This window comes from Solanum lycopersicum, chromosome 1 (assembly GCF_036512215.1).
Source record: "Solanum lycopersicum chromosome 1, SLM_r2.1".
In the NCBI taxonomy this organism is placed as follows: domain Eukaryota; kingdom Viridiplantae; phylum Streptophyta; class Magnoliopsida; order Solanales; family Solanaceae; genus Solanum; species Solanum lycopersicum.
The window spans coordinates 79,109,902-79,125,478 of record NC_090800.1 but is presented as its reverse complement, the minus strand read 5'-3'; the positions used below and the strand labels follow the sequence as shown (position 1 = coordinate 79,125,478).

At 35.4% G+C, this 15,577-nt stretch overlaps 2 protein-coding genes and 1 long non-coding RNA gene across 3 annotated transcripts; 2 read left to right on the top strand and 1 right to left on the bottom strand.

The window, feature by feature from the left end:
- Window positions 1–69: 69 nt before the first annotated feature.
- Window positions 70–3,662, bottom strand: LOC101245883 (acyl carrier protein 1, mitochondrial). Its single transcript, XM_004229659.4, has 2 exons — window positions 3,234–3,662; window positions 70–508 (listed from the first exon to the last, which is right to left on the bottom strand). The coding sequence occupies exons 1-2, from the start codon at window positions 3,423–3,425 to the stop codon at window positions 332–334; spliced, it is 369 nt and encodes a 122-aa protein (XP_004229707.1). The 5' UTR covers window positions 3,426–3,662; the 3' UTR covers window positions 70–331.
- Window positions 3,663–5,210: 1,548 nt separating this feature from the next.
- Window positions 5,211–7,994, top strand: LOC138340872 (uncharacterized). The gene is made up of 3 exons (XR_011213715.1): window positions 5,211–6,023; window positions 6,112–6,215; window positions 6,489–7,994. It is a non-coding gene; the product is annotated as an uncharacterized lncRNA (long non-coding RNA).
- A 1,248-nt stretch (window positions 7,995–9,242) lies between these two features.
- On the top strand, window positions 9,243–14,921 carry LOC101245584 (ras-related protein RABH1b). Its single transcript, XM_004229658.5, has 6 exons — window positions 9,243–9,712; window positions 10,853–10,923; window positions 11,549–11,637; window positions 11,791–11,902; window positions 14,174–14,264; window positions 14,441–14,921. Exons 1-6 carry the CDS (start codon window positions 9,596–9,598, stop codon window positions 14,585–14,587), a joined length of 627 nt encoding a protein of 208 aa, XP_004229706.1. The 5' UTR covers window positions 9,243–9,595; the 3' UTR covers window positions 14,588–14,921.
- Window positions 14,922–15,577: the final 656 nt, after the last annotated feature.

Here is a 15,577-nt window from a genome sequence, read left to right as displayed (position 1 = left end):
CTCTACAGGTAACCTGGATAGATTCTTGAAATCAGTGCACTGGAAGCAAGCTTGAAATACTGTAGCATGTAAAAATAAAATATTTTAAAGAGGAAAGACAGCAACAAAATGAACACTTAAGTTCGTGTTTTCAAGGAAAGCAACAAAGGATGATATGTTCTTTCACTGAAAAGCTTGCTCGACTTGTCTTTATAAGAGTCTGATTATTGCCTCTCCAAAACCCAAAGAGGATCACAGAATTCTACAACCTTGAAACTAGTCAAATGACAAGGGGCAAGTGTACCTTCGATTTTGATGAACAAATTCAAACTAACAATGTGGTGTACCGAGTTTAACTCGACATTGGATGATTATAAACATACTCAATAGCCTGTTCGCATGACTCTATCCTCACAGCTTCCTTGTCTGGAATCTCCAGTTTGAACTCTTCCTCCAGAGCCATTACAATCTCTACCGTATCTAAGCTGTCTAAGCCCAAATCCTTCTCAAAGTGGACTTCAGGGGTCACCTGTATGAAAGATTACCGTTAACCATAAAGCACATAATAACTGTCCAAACAAAGGAAAGATGGAAAGACATATTTCACATAGCATCGAATCAATTGAGTCAAACAAACGCCACCAACAGAATATATCATCAACAATGTCATCTCTTCTGAGAACTGTTTCTGTGACAACACCAACTAGCGATAGAGAAAGAGTTGCAGTTTTGTTTTTCGGTGAGATGGGGGTGGATTTCACCATAATCAAATTCTCAACCTCCATTCTGATTGGCTCAGTTGTCTTCTGGCACATCACTCTCTTTTTTTTTAAACAAGAAGAAGAAATTACATCATCCTACTCTCTTTATCTACTCCAAAAGCTTGCAGGTAAACCTAACTATTTTGCGTAATCCATTATCACACTTAAAGGATGGTACAAGAAGAACTGCAAACACTTAAACGAAACACCTGTTGGCACATACTTAAGACGGCCGTACATAAGAAGTCCAAGGCAATTCATACTGTAGTAAACATGTCAAATTTGTGTCGTGCAAGCAAGTTCTTTCCAGAAAGGATGCATTCCCTTAGCAAATTGCTATTTGTTCTCTCTTTTCTACAGGATATACACTCCATCAATCTTAAGCAATTGTTTCATGAATACTCATAAAGTTCCCAGACCTATGAAATCCAAAATATATACAAAAAATGTCATATTAATATTTAGATCTAGCATCTCTAGGTTAAGGCACTATGCCCAATACTAGCTGGATTCTTATGCAGACCAACTTATAACAGTGATTAGGATACTACTGTGTCAAAGTTGATGCTCTTTTGGTAAAACCTTATCTATTCTTTTTAGCTTAGAATATGAAGAAAATATATGGTAATAGTTAGTTTTTTTCTACTTTTGTCTTACAAGAAGAAGACCCTTCTACAGAGAGAGAGAGAGAGAGGTCATTTGCATTGAACCTGCACATTTGCCGCACTTCTCCACTCGCACCCCTATATTACCAATATACCAAACCCATCCCTTGCACTCCCATGACTCCCTCTCATATCTTTTATCTCGCCAAAGATCAGTCACACAATGATGACGAAAGAGGTCAATAACTTCTCACCACATAGATCACATTAGCAAACTCTTTATCCCAGGCATGGAGCTCTAAAGATACTAAATCTTGAATTGTTTTACGGGGACTTCAAAACGGTTATGGAGATCAGAGATGCGAAAGCAAAAGTCATCAAAAGGTAAGTCGTATTCTGAACAAGATATATGCATTATCACTGACAAACACCCAACAAAGCTAAAAAACAGCTGGCAAACCCAGGTTGCAATTCTACAGAACCAACTTGACATTGTTCATCATGTGAAGGCGAAATGAGGGCCAGCAAAAGCATTTTCCAGTAAGTAACAAGCTCGACAGGCAAAGAAAGTAGTAGAATAAATTTTGATATCACGTCATTGAGGCATAAGTGCCTGCTGAAACATTCCTGGACCTAATTTTGGAGTCCTTGACAGACACTTACCACCCAACACATCTTGCAATAGAACTCTAAAAGCATCTTATTCATCTTTCAGATTAATATTTCCTAATGGAACAAACTTCAATGAACAAAATTATAGTCCATTGTGACCCAAAATATTTCCCGTTCTCTACAATTTGTTCCCAAATTTAATCTTAAATATACTAAACAAAAACTTCTGTGTTGGAAGCTTTCCTGGTTGGTGATACTATGAAATTATGTGCATCCTCTGTTCTAAATTCTACCTTTTTTAAGTTATAAACCTATATTCCCTTGTTTTCGTTCATTAAACCAATTAATTGACGTATCTTTAAAAAAGAAAAAAAAAGGGGGGGGGGGGGGGGGGGGCAGCGAAAGGTGTCATAACCTAACACTTTAGAGCAAAGATCATCTAATAGGTAGATGAGTTCTCTTCTACTGAATCAAATTACACTAAGTTCGATTGGAATTCATGAAAAGTAAATAATTATTCAGTTTAAGTTCAGAACATAGCATTCAGTGGATGAGAAATTTCTCGTTTACTTGTTTTCCAGTCTCAAAGTCGCTTAGAGCTACGACTAACATTTGACATCCAACCTTACAAGAAACTAGAAAAATAAGAAAGAGGATCAACTTCTAGTTCCATTCGCAATCTGCTCAGACAAAGATCACACAATTAAGCTTTTTGAGTGACAATGTTACACTAAAATTGCAATGGACACCAATATTTTCTTTTAATATTCTCCTCTTATTCTTGTGCTGTGCTAGGAGATAATAGCTATATAATTTGATAATATGACAGTGTTTAATCATATAGGTGACCCGATTACCTTCGGATTGATGTTGTTGTTATTTCCATAAGCCAATGCCTATATAATCTTCCTTTTTGGGCGTTAAATAGGTAACCATACCATTTTATAACACTAAATATATTTCACTTTGTTTCATGTCCAGTAAAAAGATACCCATATCATTTTGAAAAACATATAGTACCTATTTTCACGGATTCTCAAAGCTCAAAAAGAAGCCTATTGCTAAACGAAACCCTAAATACCAATCAATTTACCAGTGAATATCATATATGTCCAACCAGAGCTGAGCACCTATCGGCCAAGTAATTAGACCAATAAACAGCTATCTACGATACAAATAGACCATTGATTGAACTTGCAGACGGATTTTTCAGATCTAATTCGATTCATCAAATGTGTATATAAAATAAATCAAAATAAAAGAGAGGAAAAAATACCTTGGAAGGGTCGACTTTAGGGAAGCACTTGACGACATCAAGGACTCTCTTGATGACTTCATCTTTGGTGATATGGTCATCGTGCGACGACATCAATCTGACAGCGGTTAGCCTCAATCCATTTGCCGATACAGCTTGGGTTGCCGGAATCCGGATGTGTCGGAGTATAGCAGATCTCAACGCCGACGCCATTGTTGTTCTCGTATTCTTTGTTATCCCTCTTCTGTTTAGCTTGTTGCGACTGGAAAAAAGTGTTGAATTAGACTGAGGTTTGAGGATTAATTTGGTATTTTACATCGTGATCCCTTGGACCGGAATAGTGAGCCCCCCGGTTCACAAGTACTTGCTGAAAAAAATAAAAATAGAAGGGTTTTGGTTTTGGTTTTGGTTTTGCTTATATTTGACTTGGCAAAAGAAAAAAACTTTATTAGGGCGCGCATTCAGTTTTTTGGTTTGATTTTGTACTATTCGATTTAAGTTTTGATTTTTATTTTTGAAGAAGTGTAACTCAATTTGAACCAAATAAATTTGATTTGGTTTGATTTTTCTCTTTTTAATTAGAATTTTTTCAGTTTGATCAATGGGTTATGTCACTAATTTGAAACATAACAAAGTTCTATTTGCAATTTTACAGAAGACATAAAGACACCAAAGTTGTCTCATACTTTCATAAAGACACTTTAACTTTCAAAGTGTCCTATCACCCCATTGAACTATTTAATATATTTGTAAATGGGTCATTTTGACTCATTCCCTCGTCTAGGTTGTTATCACGCACATGAGGCCCGTCATGCAATATTTTCACTGTCATGGACCAATTTAAACGTGCCACATGTTATCTTTTTCTTTATTATTAATTATTTGATTAATTTATGTCATCTTCCCCAAATTTAAACCCAAAATAGTAGTTGATAGCCCTAATTTTTTGATTTCGTGATTTTTTTCATAGCAAAATCAATGTTGGTTTGATGACTTCATCATCATACGTTGTCCTTAATCATTAAAATAGAATAGTTGAATGATCATTTGAGTATAGGAATCACTCTACTTTGCAATTAGGATTGTCCCGTCATTTTCCTTGGTTGGAAAAAAAAGGAGACTTTTCATTGATTATCCATTCCTTACTCCAATTCAACAAAGGTTAAACTCAACTGCATGAATCACTACGAATACAAATTGAGTAAGATCACGAAAAGCAAAAGCTACTATGTTAAAAAGAAAAAAAGTTCAATAGCCAATAACAAACTGCATAAATTCAGGATCAGACCCCAAGCCTTCCTCCTCCTTCTTAACCTGAAAAGACTGATATCCTCCCGTCAAATATGTGTCGCCCGTCCACTCTGAATAGCAACAAGCCCGCCCCATCCCAAAAGAGAAGATGACTTTTCTTCAAAGAATAGAGTCGATGGGATTGAATTTTGTCATAGTGAGTGAGCAACACGCACAATTACATAGACTAAGGAATGGGTCAAAATGACTCATTCACAAAGATATTGAATGTCTTTATGTCTTTATATATATATATATATGTAAAATTTGGTTTTTCTGGTTTTCATTTTTCTAAATTCGGAATCGAACTAAAAAATCAAACAAAATAAATATAAATCCAAAATCAAACCAAGAATCCAAAAAATCAATCCAAATTAGAATTTTCTTTGGTTTGGTTTGGTTTTTCGATTTAATTCAAATAGTGCACACCCTTAATTACATATTTGTGTAGTTAATCGATTGAGAATTCAAAAGTTAAAATATTTTTAATTAGGGAAAAATAATAAATATATCTTTGAATTATTGTATATGATATGTAGATAATTTTTGTTATATTTTTGGGATATTAGTGCTTCTATGGTTCAAAAGCTAGAGTATCTATATTATTTATATTAACAAACATACACATGTCATAATCTTATTTATTAACTCGACAATTATTAAATATTTTATTGTAATGACCCTTATTGTCATTTTAGTGTTTTATCTTCTGTACATCGTTTAGAGCGTTCCTATAGCGATTCCAAGTCATTTATGACTTGCTGGGACTGACAGATCGGTCACTTGGTCATTCGTTTGGTTATTGTGTGAGTTTTAGTATTTTTGGAGCTTATGAACCTTGAACGATCATTTTCGATCAAAAGTTCAAAAAGATGACATCAGAATCTAATTCTGACGATTCCATCAGTTCCGGAAGGGTCATTTTAGTCTAGTAGCATTGTCTACATGACTCCCAAAGTTTTCAGTGTGATTTGGTGGGATTAGGCGTTTTAACTTTAAGTTTAAAGGCTAAGTTTGACTTTAGTCAACATTCTGAGTAAACGCGCTCGGATAAGAATTCCGTCAGCGCGGTTGGCCCCGGAATGTCGAGTTTGGTCTAGTTTGACCCTTTTTTCGGGTTTTGAGGTTTTTGATATTTTTTTCTAGCCCTTTTGTGGTTTTTTTACTTAAAATGGCCAATGGAAGTGGGACCCACATTTTATCGAGATGACCTCTGATGAAAATTTCGACTGCGCCTTTGAGTCCAAAATGTCGACTTTGGTAGGGTAGCATATCTATTTTATTTTTATCAGGTTCCGAACGGATTTCGAGCACCCGTCGGAGACTTTAAAGAAAGTAGGCAAAGTTGAATCTGGTGCAGCCCCTTTAGAAGCCCAACTTTCAGCTTTGTGTCTTACTTTAGAATCTTGATATCTTGAGCTATACAACTCCAAATTGAGCGATTCAAAAGGCTAAGTCGTGAGATTTCTGGAGGGCAACGCATTGGTGAGCTTGGAATCTGATTTGGGGACCCGATTTGAGGTAAATTTTGGGTTTTAACTGCTGTCATAGCTCATTTTCGAGCACAAATTTTGGGAAATTTTAGAAGGTAATTTCTTGGCCATTTTAGGTCCGAATCAAGTGATTCAAGAGCCTATATTGTGGAGTTTTTCGTGAGGATCGTCGTGGTGTAGTTGGTTTTGGCGGTTGGAGCTTCATTTTTGGTAAAATCTTGTAAGTAGCTGTTGCCATAGTTGCTGATTTTTAGCTTAGAATTTGGGTTCTTTTGTTGCATGTTCATATTGGGACTGTTTTGAGTCCTGAATTGTGCTCCGTTCTGGTATACAAGTTTCGAGAGTTATTTAGTACTTTTATTTGGAGTTAATTCGGGATTTCTCAACGCGAATCCCACTTTTTCCATTTTGACCATGAAATTGACCCGTCTCCGTTTCTTGCGATTTTAGTGTTTAAATGACTGTAATAACTTTGTGACTCTATTTCTGATAGTGTATCAACGTTTCGAGGCCTTTTAGAAAGTAAAAGATCCGGGGAGTGAATTTTGGAGCGCGCGTGATCTGCGTTCAGGTAGGCTATGGTTTCTCTTCTTAGATTGAACTCGAACATGTGAATGCATGTTGATTAGTTGGGATTTGGGTTGGGTAGTTATTGGATCATGCATAGGTGTTAAAAATCATAATTTCGCCCTTTTCTGAGAATTATCGGGTAACTGTGAGCATGTTTATTGTTATTAATTGACCTTCTTTGCTATATGAATTATTTGTATGTTTGAATACTGGTTGTCAGAAGTATGTTGGGCCTTAGTTTAGGTTTGACTAGGGTTTTCCTTAGAAATGCATGATTCAAATTCGGTAGGACTTAGTTTAGCCCCGACGTCGCTCGGCCAGCTTAAATCCTTGTAGACTGATGTAGCAGACTTGAGTCTGATAGTTGGGTATTTAGAAAGACGATGAGCTTGCTCTAGCGATAGTTACTCTTATTTCTTCGATGTTACGGCTTCTTGAGTTACGTCAGTGACAATGATTTCCGCTCCGTGATTCAAAGTTGAGTTCGATTCAGCTTTAAGGACTTACATTGATTAGCTAAGTCTGGATGGTGTTCCACGGGTTTATATGACTATGGATAGATAAAGACTCTTTCAGCAGCTATATCGACATCTTTGTCGGGTATCCAGATTTAAGGTCCGGCCTCGAACATCCACATACTTATGTAGAGCATCCGGTTAGAGGTCCGACCTCAAGTATGTAGAGCATCCGGTTAGAGGTCCGGCCTCAGTTACTTATATTTTGCAATTGGCTACTTGTGTAATTCTGGTGAGCGTCCGGTTCAAGGCCCGACCTCCGTACTGTCAGATTTTACTTTTTGGTTCGGTGTTCTTTGGCCTCGAGTTTTATTCTCCTTAAGTTATAGTTATTTTGTGTACTCGTCGGGCTTATGGGGGTCCGTTCGGGTTTTTATTTAAACTTGTGCACGAGTGTACCTTCTGGGCTTATGGTGGGTCCAGTTAGGTGTAGTTAGCTTATTTATATTAATTTAGTTAGATCTTTATACACTCGTGTGCATTATTGTGTTATTTAGCCTTCTGTTCTTGACCTCTAGTTTTGTGATTCTGTCTTTTTATAGTGCTTTACTTTTCTAGTTCAGTCGGCCTATGATGCCTACTGGGTACCTGTTATTTGGTACTCATGCTACGCTCTGCATCTATTTTCGTGATGCAGGTCCAAGCACTGGTAGTCAGCGTTGATCGAGTTTGGAGAATTTCTGGTCTGGAGACAGGGGTGAGCACACAGCGTTTTGTACTATTTCAATCTCCATCTGTTTATATAAAGACTTGTCTTTACTTTTTGAGACAGTCTAGTTTCGGTGGTCCACTGTTGGGACTTGTACTCGTTTTGTTGGTACCTCTGTATTAGTGACTTTCAGGTTCTGGGAGGGATCCTTTATTGTATTTATGTTTTGGTTTGCTTATGTTGTTATAGTAAATTTTCTTAGTCTTGTTTAGTTTCTACCCTCACACCCAGTATGTGTGGTTCTGGGTTGTGGTTTGGCTTACCTATTGATGGTTATAGTAGGTGCCTTCATGGCTCGAGAAATTGGGTCGTGACATTTATCGACGAATAAGAGTTGTGACACACGCTTGTGTTTAATCTTCCGTTAGAGTGAATGACATATATGCTCTAGTTTTTGGACAGTAGATGCACCAATGTCCCAAAAAATATGACAGAGAATATCTGCATACCATTTACGATAGTTCGAGTTATATTTATCTTTTTTTCCTTCTAGTTATATGAAATTAATTGTTTTAAAAATAAATTAACAAGAAAATATGTTACATCAATTGCATAGAACAGTTATTATTTTACCAATTTACATTTTAGGAGGATTATTGATTTCAACTTCTCTCTTTGTGAATCTTTTTTTTGTTTCAATCTTCAAAATTATGTTTTTATACATAAATGGTATTTCTATTTTTGTGAAAGGTAAAAATATATTTGTAATTAATCGAAATACATATTTCAAGATTACTCAAATAAAATTCATTGTAATATTTTGAATAATTATACTCTTTGAATTGTTCCTTTATTGTTGATAATATGTGTTCTTCTTTTTAACACTTCTATTTTTCTTTCGGTCCAATCTTATTAGATAAATATTTATGACAGAAAAGAGTTAATAACATCGGGATAATCTTTAAAAAAGCACACTCGTATTTTGAAAAATAAATAAATAAGCCAAACTTTTTATATTATATCATATGCTCACCAAAATAGTTTTGAAATGCAATCTTTTTTTATAAAAATTATTCCATTATAAAGGGTAAGAAAGGAAAGATAAAAGTATTTAGGGTGACCATGAAAATTGAAGCTGAATTTACTGTATCAAAAAATTTCAAAGTTCAAACAATATCAGTAAAAGGAGAAGATCGTTTCATATGACAATGAGGAATGATCATATATGTAGGCTAGCAAGCTGATTCAACAAATTCCAACGGTAAGAAAAAAATCAATAGAGATTAATATTGGATCTTATGTAATATCTACGTAAATATATTTAATAAAAATAAAGTTGAATAGTATAGAAAAAATTATAATTTAAAGGGAAATATTGATATCATTTAATTAAAAATAATAAGAGTGAGGATATAAAAGTTATTGTGAAAAATAAAAATATGCCAAAAATTGAGTAATAAAAAAAAGAACTATAGGGTAAATATGTTTTTTTTTTTAAAAAAAAAGAAAACGAAAAAAAAAGTACAAAATGTGTAAAAGAGGAACATGAATACACCGAAAAGGAATTCTTAAAAAAATTTATGAGAGCCAGCAAATCACCACAATGCAACCATGTTACTGAATACAGACTCCGTGTTTCGCCAAACCTATTCAAAAACACTACTCACGCGCACCGCACCCTCCCAATACACACACTCTCCCCCTCTCTGTTTCTCGCTAAAGCCCACGAATCCACACTCCCCTTTGCTCTCTCCGTGATCATTTTCCGGCGAGATCCCTGGTACTCCGTCGGAAAATCCTGATCGGATCCGCCATCTTTTTTTTTTGTTACTGGATTCAGTTTCTCGTACCGAAAGATCCAATTAGATGGCTCCGGTTTCGGCTCTCGCAAAGTACAAGCTCGTTTTCTTAGGAGATCAATCTGTCGGCAAGACCAGTATTATCACGCGATTCATGTATGATAAATTCGATAACACCTATCAGGTATACACTTTTGCTAATTCATTATTCATGTGATTCAATAACCTTTTGTTTCTGCGGATCTGTTTCTCAATTAACATTTGTCGTCTTCTTGTTGTAAGCATATTTAATTTTGCTACATAAAGACTTAATACTTATTTTTCAAGATCTTTATCTGTAAAGCACAGTTATTGACACTTTGTATGTATAATTTGCTCTTACCGAGGGAAGGTGTTTGCAGCAATGTATTGTTGCTCATATGATTTGCTTACAGTGTAATACAGATTTGAAGTCATTATAGGTCAGTCTTCTGTTTGCGGAATTTTGATTGGGTAGATTGCACTCCGGAAGTTGGTTGCCTTGTTAACTGAAGTGTTAACACATCTAATGTGAAGTAATGACACGCTTTTATTATACAATTCAGAAGAGGGATAGAGAAATGAGCATACGTTGTAGCTTATTTCCTCACTGTCTAAATAACCCAAAAAGCTTCTTGTCCGCTTCCTTGCGCATTATTGACGAGAATCCACAGGAACTTGTGGAGTGTTATGTATGTGAATGATTTACATCAAATCATGCTTGAAACTCTAGCTCTCCATTGGGACAGTCTCACGAATCCTTAAGCCTTCCAACTATATTTTTCTTCTCTTTTCTCGACAAACTATATATCTGAACTTAATGCTTTAAGTTGTGCCTACATTGATCCAGATCTTTTCTTATAGATTCTCAACTTCTTTTCTCCTCTTTTTTTTTGTGGTTGAACTGTGTCTTTCCTTCTTGTACTATGACGGAGTGTTTTGTTTGGTCTGACAGTAACATTCTTCTTATTTCGAATGTTTCTGGAACCCTATTACACTCTTAACCTTTGCAGTTAACAAATGACCTGCTTTATCTTTTTTCGTGATTTGCTGACTTTTAGACAATCATTTCATCAATCCTCAGTTCCCATGCCTTGATGGGATAGGGTTCTTTTATGTCTTTTTGATTGTGAAACTGCATGTAATCTAGACTTTCTAGTTCTTGCTTCCCCTCTTCTAGTAAAGTATTTCCATTTCAACTAACAACTCTCTCTTCTTATTCAAATTTTAGCCGGTTTACTTTTTTATTTATTCAAATAGACGATATTTTATCAAGCATCCTCATTTTATTTAATTTCTTCTTCAGGCCACAATTGGTATTGACTTCCTATCGAAGACTATGTACCTGGAAGATCGTACAGTAAGATTGCAGTTATGGTAAGATATACTTGTTGATGAGACAATGTCTCATTGTGCTCTGATCATAAAGACTGTTTTCACATTTTTAACATCTTACATTTGTGCCATGTTGTTAAGGCGTAACTACATCAATCTATTTGAGGTAGCACAATTAACAGTTCAATGTGATGTGTTGTGTTACTCTCTTTCATGAAAATGAAAAAGTGATGCAGCTATCCTTGATTATGGGTGTTAACATATATCAGGATGGAAATTGGTCAGTTTAAGTATCTTGCTAAAATAGATTTCTTAGTGGAGGCTTCAGATATAATTGCTCTTGCTTCAGTATTCCGTAGGAAAAATAAGGGGATAGTTTTTTTTTCTTATCTAGCCTTTTAATGATAGGTTCTGTTTCTCCCTTATGCCTCCCAATTGGATTTATAGTAGCTATCAAACTTTTAGCCATATTATGAAAATGCCCTGGCCTGACAAAAGTATTCTCCTCAAACCAGTTCATAGTATTAAGATTTTCTTTTGTTTTCACTTATTGGGAAAACATTTTAACTGTTGCCTGGCTTCTTGTTTGGTCATTTGATGCTGGATTTAGTATTCATTTCGCATTTTCATGCACTATAAAATTTGCCTTTTCGTGATACACTTTCAGGGATACTGCAGGTCAAGAGAGATTTAGGAGTCTCATTCCCAGCTATATTAGGGACTCCTCTGTTGCTGTCATTGTGTATGATGTTGCAAGTATGTCACATTTCAATTTTGTGCAGTTTTTTTTCGGTTCATACTCGATTTCCCGCTTATCCTTGCTTCTGGCTATATTTGCTTGGAAATGAATTACTTTGACGAGATATCCCTTGCTGAAGTTACACACTGTTTTTTCCTTGATGGTTCCAGGCAGGCAGTCCTTTTTAAACACTTCAAAGTGGATTGAGGAGGTCCGAACTGAGAGGGGCAGTGACGTTATTATTGTCCTTGTTGGTAACAAAACCGATCTTGTTGAGAAAAGGTAGCAGTAACTTGTTCATTCTCGTTTTCCTTTTCCTTTTTGGAGGGCGTGAGGGTGAGTGAGACTTTCTTTTTTGATGTTTTAGCAACTTTTCTGCTAAATACCAGAACATTTGCTCCTGAAGGGGCTAAAAACACAACCAATATTAGAACAATGTCTTCAAAAGCAAATCATGAAAAAGTGCAAATAAAGCGAGGCTTAAACGTTGAAAGATGCCAATGAAGAAAAAAATATAAATACATATCTTATTTAAGGATAATACCTGGAAACTCAAAATACTGATACATCAGTGGTGGAGCCAGAAATTTCAAGAAGAGTGTCTACGATTTGTTTGGACAAATGAGTGTACTAAAAATTTTAAAATGTGAAAAAAAGAATTTGTTGCTTTTGAAATTCGAACACATGACCACTTTAATTTCGAGTGTCTTGGCTCTTTCAAGGCGCCTGAAACCACTAGGCTACAACATGTTGTGTCACGAGTGTCCAGAGAATACGTTATTTAACCACTTCATCTATAATTTTACTTGTATATATGGTATAATTTTCCGATGTAGGGTGTCCTCCACCCCTGTGATATATGACAAAGTATTAAAAATAAATACATATTAAGTGATGAGTTCTTTTTTATTTGTGGTGCCCTCTTTAAGGTAGATCCTATAGGTGATGAACGGACTCCTTAGCTCCTTGATGCTTGAATTGAATTGTCAGCTGAGCGACGTTACTCGCTCAGCTTGTTTGTCCATAGCTTTAAAGTTTGAAGGTACCTCAAGCAAGCTTTGACAATTTGTATAAGAAGTTTGATAAATATGCGAGGGGAAGAATTTAAAGGGTTCGAATGACTAGTTTTTGTTGTAGATTCTAGGTATCAAGAGGTTTGAAGCAGTTTGTCTATTTTGGATATTTAGGATGTAATGCAAGCATCTAAGTTTGATAATGTCATGGCTAGCTCTGAATTCTAGTGTCTTAAGGTTGTAATTCTTGTACAGTAACACGTGCGTTTGAAGTTCTTGGGCATCAAGCCAAGGGAAGAGAACCCCTCTTATATCTGCAGGAAACTTGAAGATATCTTATTATTGCATTACCCATAGCCTAGTTGAATGCAACAATTGTGTGTTCTTTTTGGTTGGATATTCATTTTTTCCCCTTAAATCTACGACTATCCTTATAGAAATTGACATTGTGGAACAGGAAAGCTTAGTGTCTTGATGTTTTTTTTGATAAGAGAGCTAGCTCAAAGTAAATATCCAGAAATGAGCTATGATTTCTTTTTATAAATGTTCTCGTCCTCAGTTAATTTGTAAATACTTGAAACTTGTTATATAGCGACTGAACTGACTTGCTATACTTGAAACTTGTTAATATAGCGGCTGAACTGACTTGCTAGTTTTTATTATACTTGTCTATATTTTGCTGTATGAGTTTTATCAACACGTATCCTTTAATAGTGATATAGGCTTAGTTTATTGAGCTATATCGGGAAGTAGGAAGCTTTTGACTAAGCGGGGTGGGGGGTGGGGGTGGGGATTATTCAGGGATTAGCAGTTGGGATGCCTGTATGGTCTGGCTGAAGTAGGCGTCTTTGTGGAAACATATGTGTATTTACAAGAAAGTATTAGAAGGTCCTGGTTTTTACAATTGACCACAGAGATATGAGTTGACAGTTGTGTGGTTATGTGACTAGCTACCTGTATAGGTGCTTTTGGATTCGTCCTTCATGAGTTTGTTTAATAATTGTTAGTTAATGATCATTCAGTACGTACGAACTATATTTCACCTTCTAATTGTTGGGTAGGAATAGTTTTAGCATTACCTGATTTAAATAGAAACTTCCTTAGCAAAAACCTTAGTAAATCACTGGGGATCAAGTGCAAGGATTCTTGACCTTTTTACTTATCTTGTTCTGTATAGAGGAAATGTGCATTTTGCTCATAGAGTGATCAAGTAATTTGTCACTTTTTCTATGTTCTTCATATTCCATTATATGTGGAAGAAATAGTAGACAGATTTTGAGAATTTCTGATGGTCCATTATGTTGAAGCTGTGTCTGGATTTACATAAAAAGTTATAGGGAATTGTGTGGGGTACACCTTTCTTTTGCTGTGAGCAATGAGTAAGTAGTCTGTGGCTTTGAGCCCCAGGAATGATTACATATTAATAAGCTTGATGTTTTGCTGTCTACAACTAGAGTATTGTGTTCCTATGAGTAGTCTTATTATTGCTATATCTAGAACATGATTCTCATGCACTCTTTTATCCTGTGGTAAATTGCAGGCAAGTTTCAATTGAGGAAGGAGAAGCGAAAGCTCGCGAACTAAATGTGATGTTTATTGAAACCAGTGCAAAGGCTGGCTTCAATATTAAAGTAAGTAATATTAGCTTTTTACTTTGCTTCAATAAAATGTGAAATTGTGATACCAATATGCATCATTTGTGCATTCATGCTAAGAAAATCAGTGCTTTGATGTTATTGTTCTGAACTGTTTGTTCTTTCATCCACTTGCTGTTTTGTTGCTGATAGTGCATATTCAACTTTTGCAGCCTCTTTTTAGGAAAATTGCAGCAGCATTGCCAGGAATGGAGACACTATCTTCGGCTAAGCAAGAAGACATGGTTGATGTCAATCTCAAGTCAAGCAACTCAAATGCAGCCCAATCACAGGCACAATCAGGAGGATGTGCTTGTTAATTTTATGGTTTGCAATTCTATAGTTTTTTGACTCGGTTTTATATTTTGCTTTTGACAACAAATATTATCTGTAAAGTTCTTTGTTGACTTTGGTAAAATTTGATTTTTTTTTTGTTTTTGGTGTTTGTTGAAGTTGGACACAGGTTGTCATCCTAGTTGCGTAAGACTTTTAGTATGTTTTCACTTATTTGTATCAGTCTCTAGACCTATGCAATTTAGCAGCCCCCTTATGGAACAAGTCTTTTTAAGTGCATGTTATCAGTTTTGTAATCAGAAATTTTGGTTGGACGTTCTTGAGTGAGTAATGGTTGAACGCATTGAAACTTTATTTATACCTCATATGCAACTTTTACTGTTTCACAAATTAGTTAGAGCCAAATTTTGCACTACTGGTTCCACAAAGTTTGGCTCTGCCAAAGTAGTTTTTGGTTCATACAAAATTCTAACCTGACCCATTTATAGCTAAATCCACTTTTTCAATTGATTGTGTGCCAATATAGCACAGGAATTCAAACCTAGACCCCAGAAACCAATAAATCATTGACAGGATAAACGATAAAGATGAGAATTTTTTCACAAGTCGTGCACTTTTTTGTTCGTCGGTGTTTATTTAAAGCATTCATATTCTCAACACTATATCTGTATCCAGTACCTTATTCCAATTCGTTTCTCCCCTGATCCGTGTTGTTTAAGAGTTGATGATTAATTTTTATTGAAAAAGAAGTGGAAATGAGGGTAAAATTGATCAAATAGATTGAAAGTCAATAACAGAAGAAAAGATAAATTTGATCACTCGTATGATAATTTTGAACTATTTTTTATAAGTTACTCCCTTAGTTGATCATTATTTTAAAATTAGTCTCATATTAGTTGTGCACCTTACTATGTTAGTTAAATTTTTTTTAAAGGGAGTAATAGGATTTTTAACCTTCTTTACTCTCAATGAAGACTCTTTTTGGGTGAGAAATTTCACAAACATTACTCAACGAA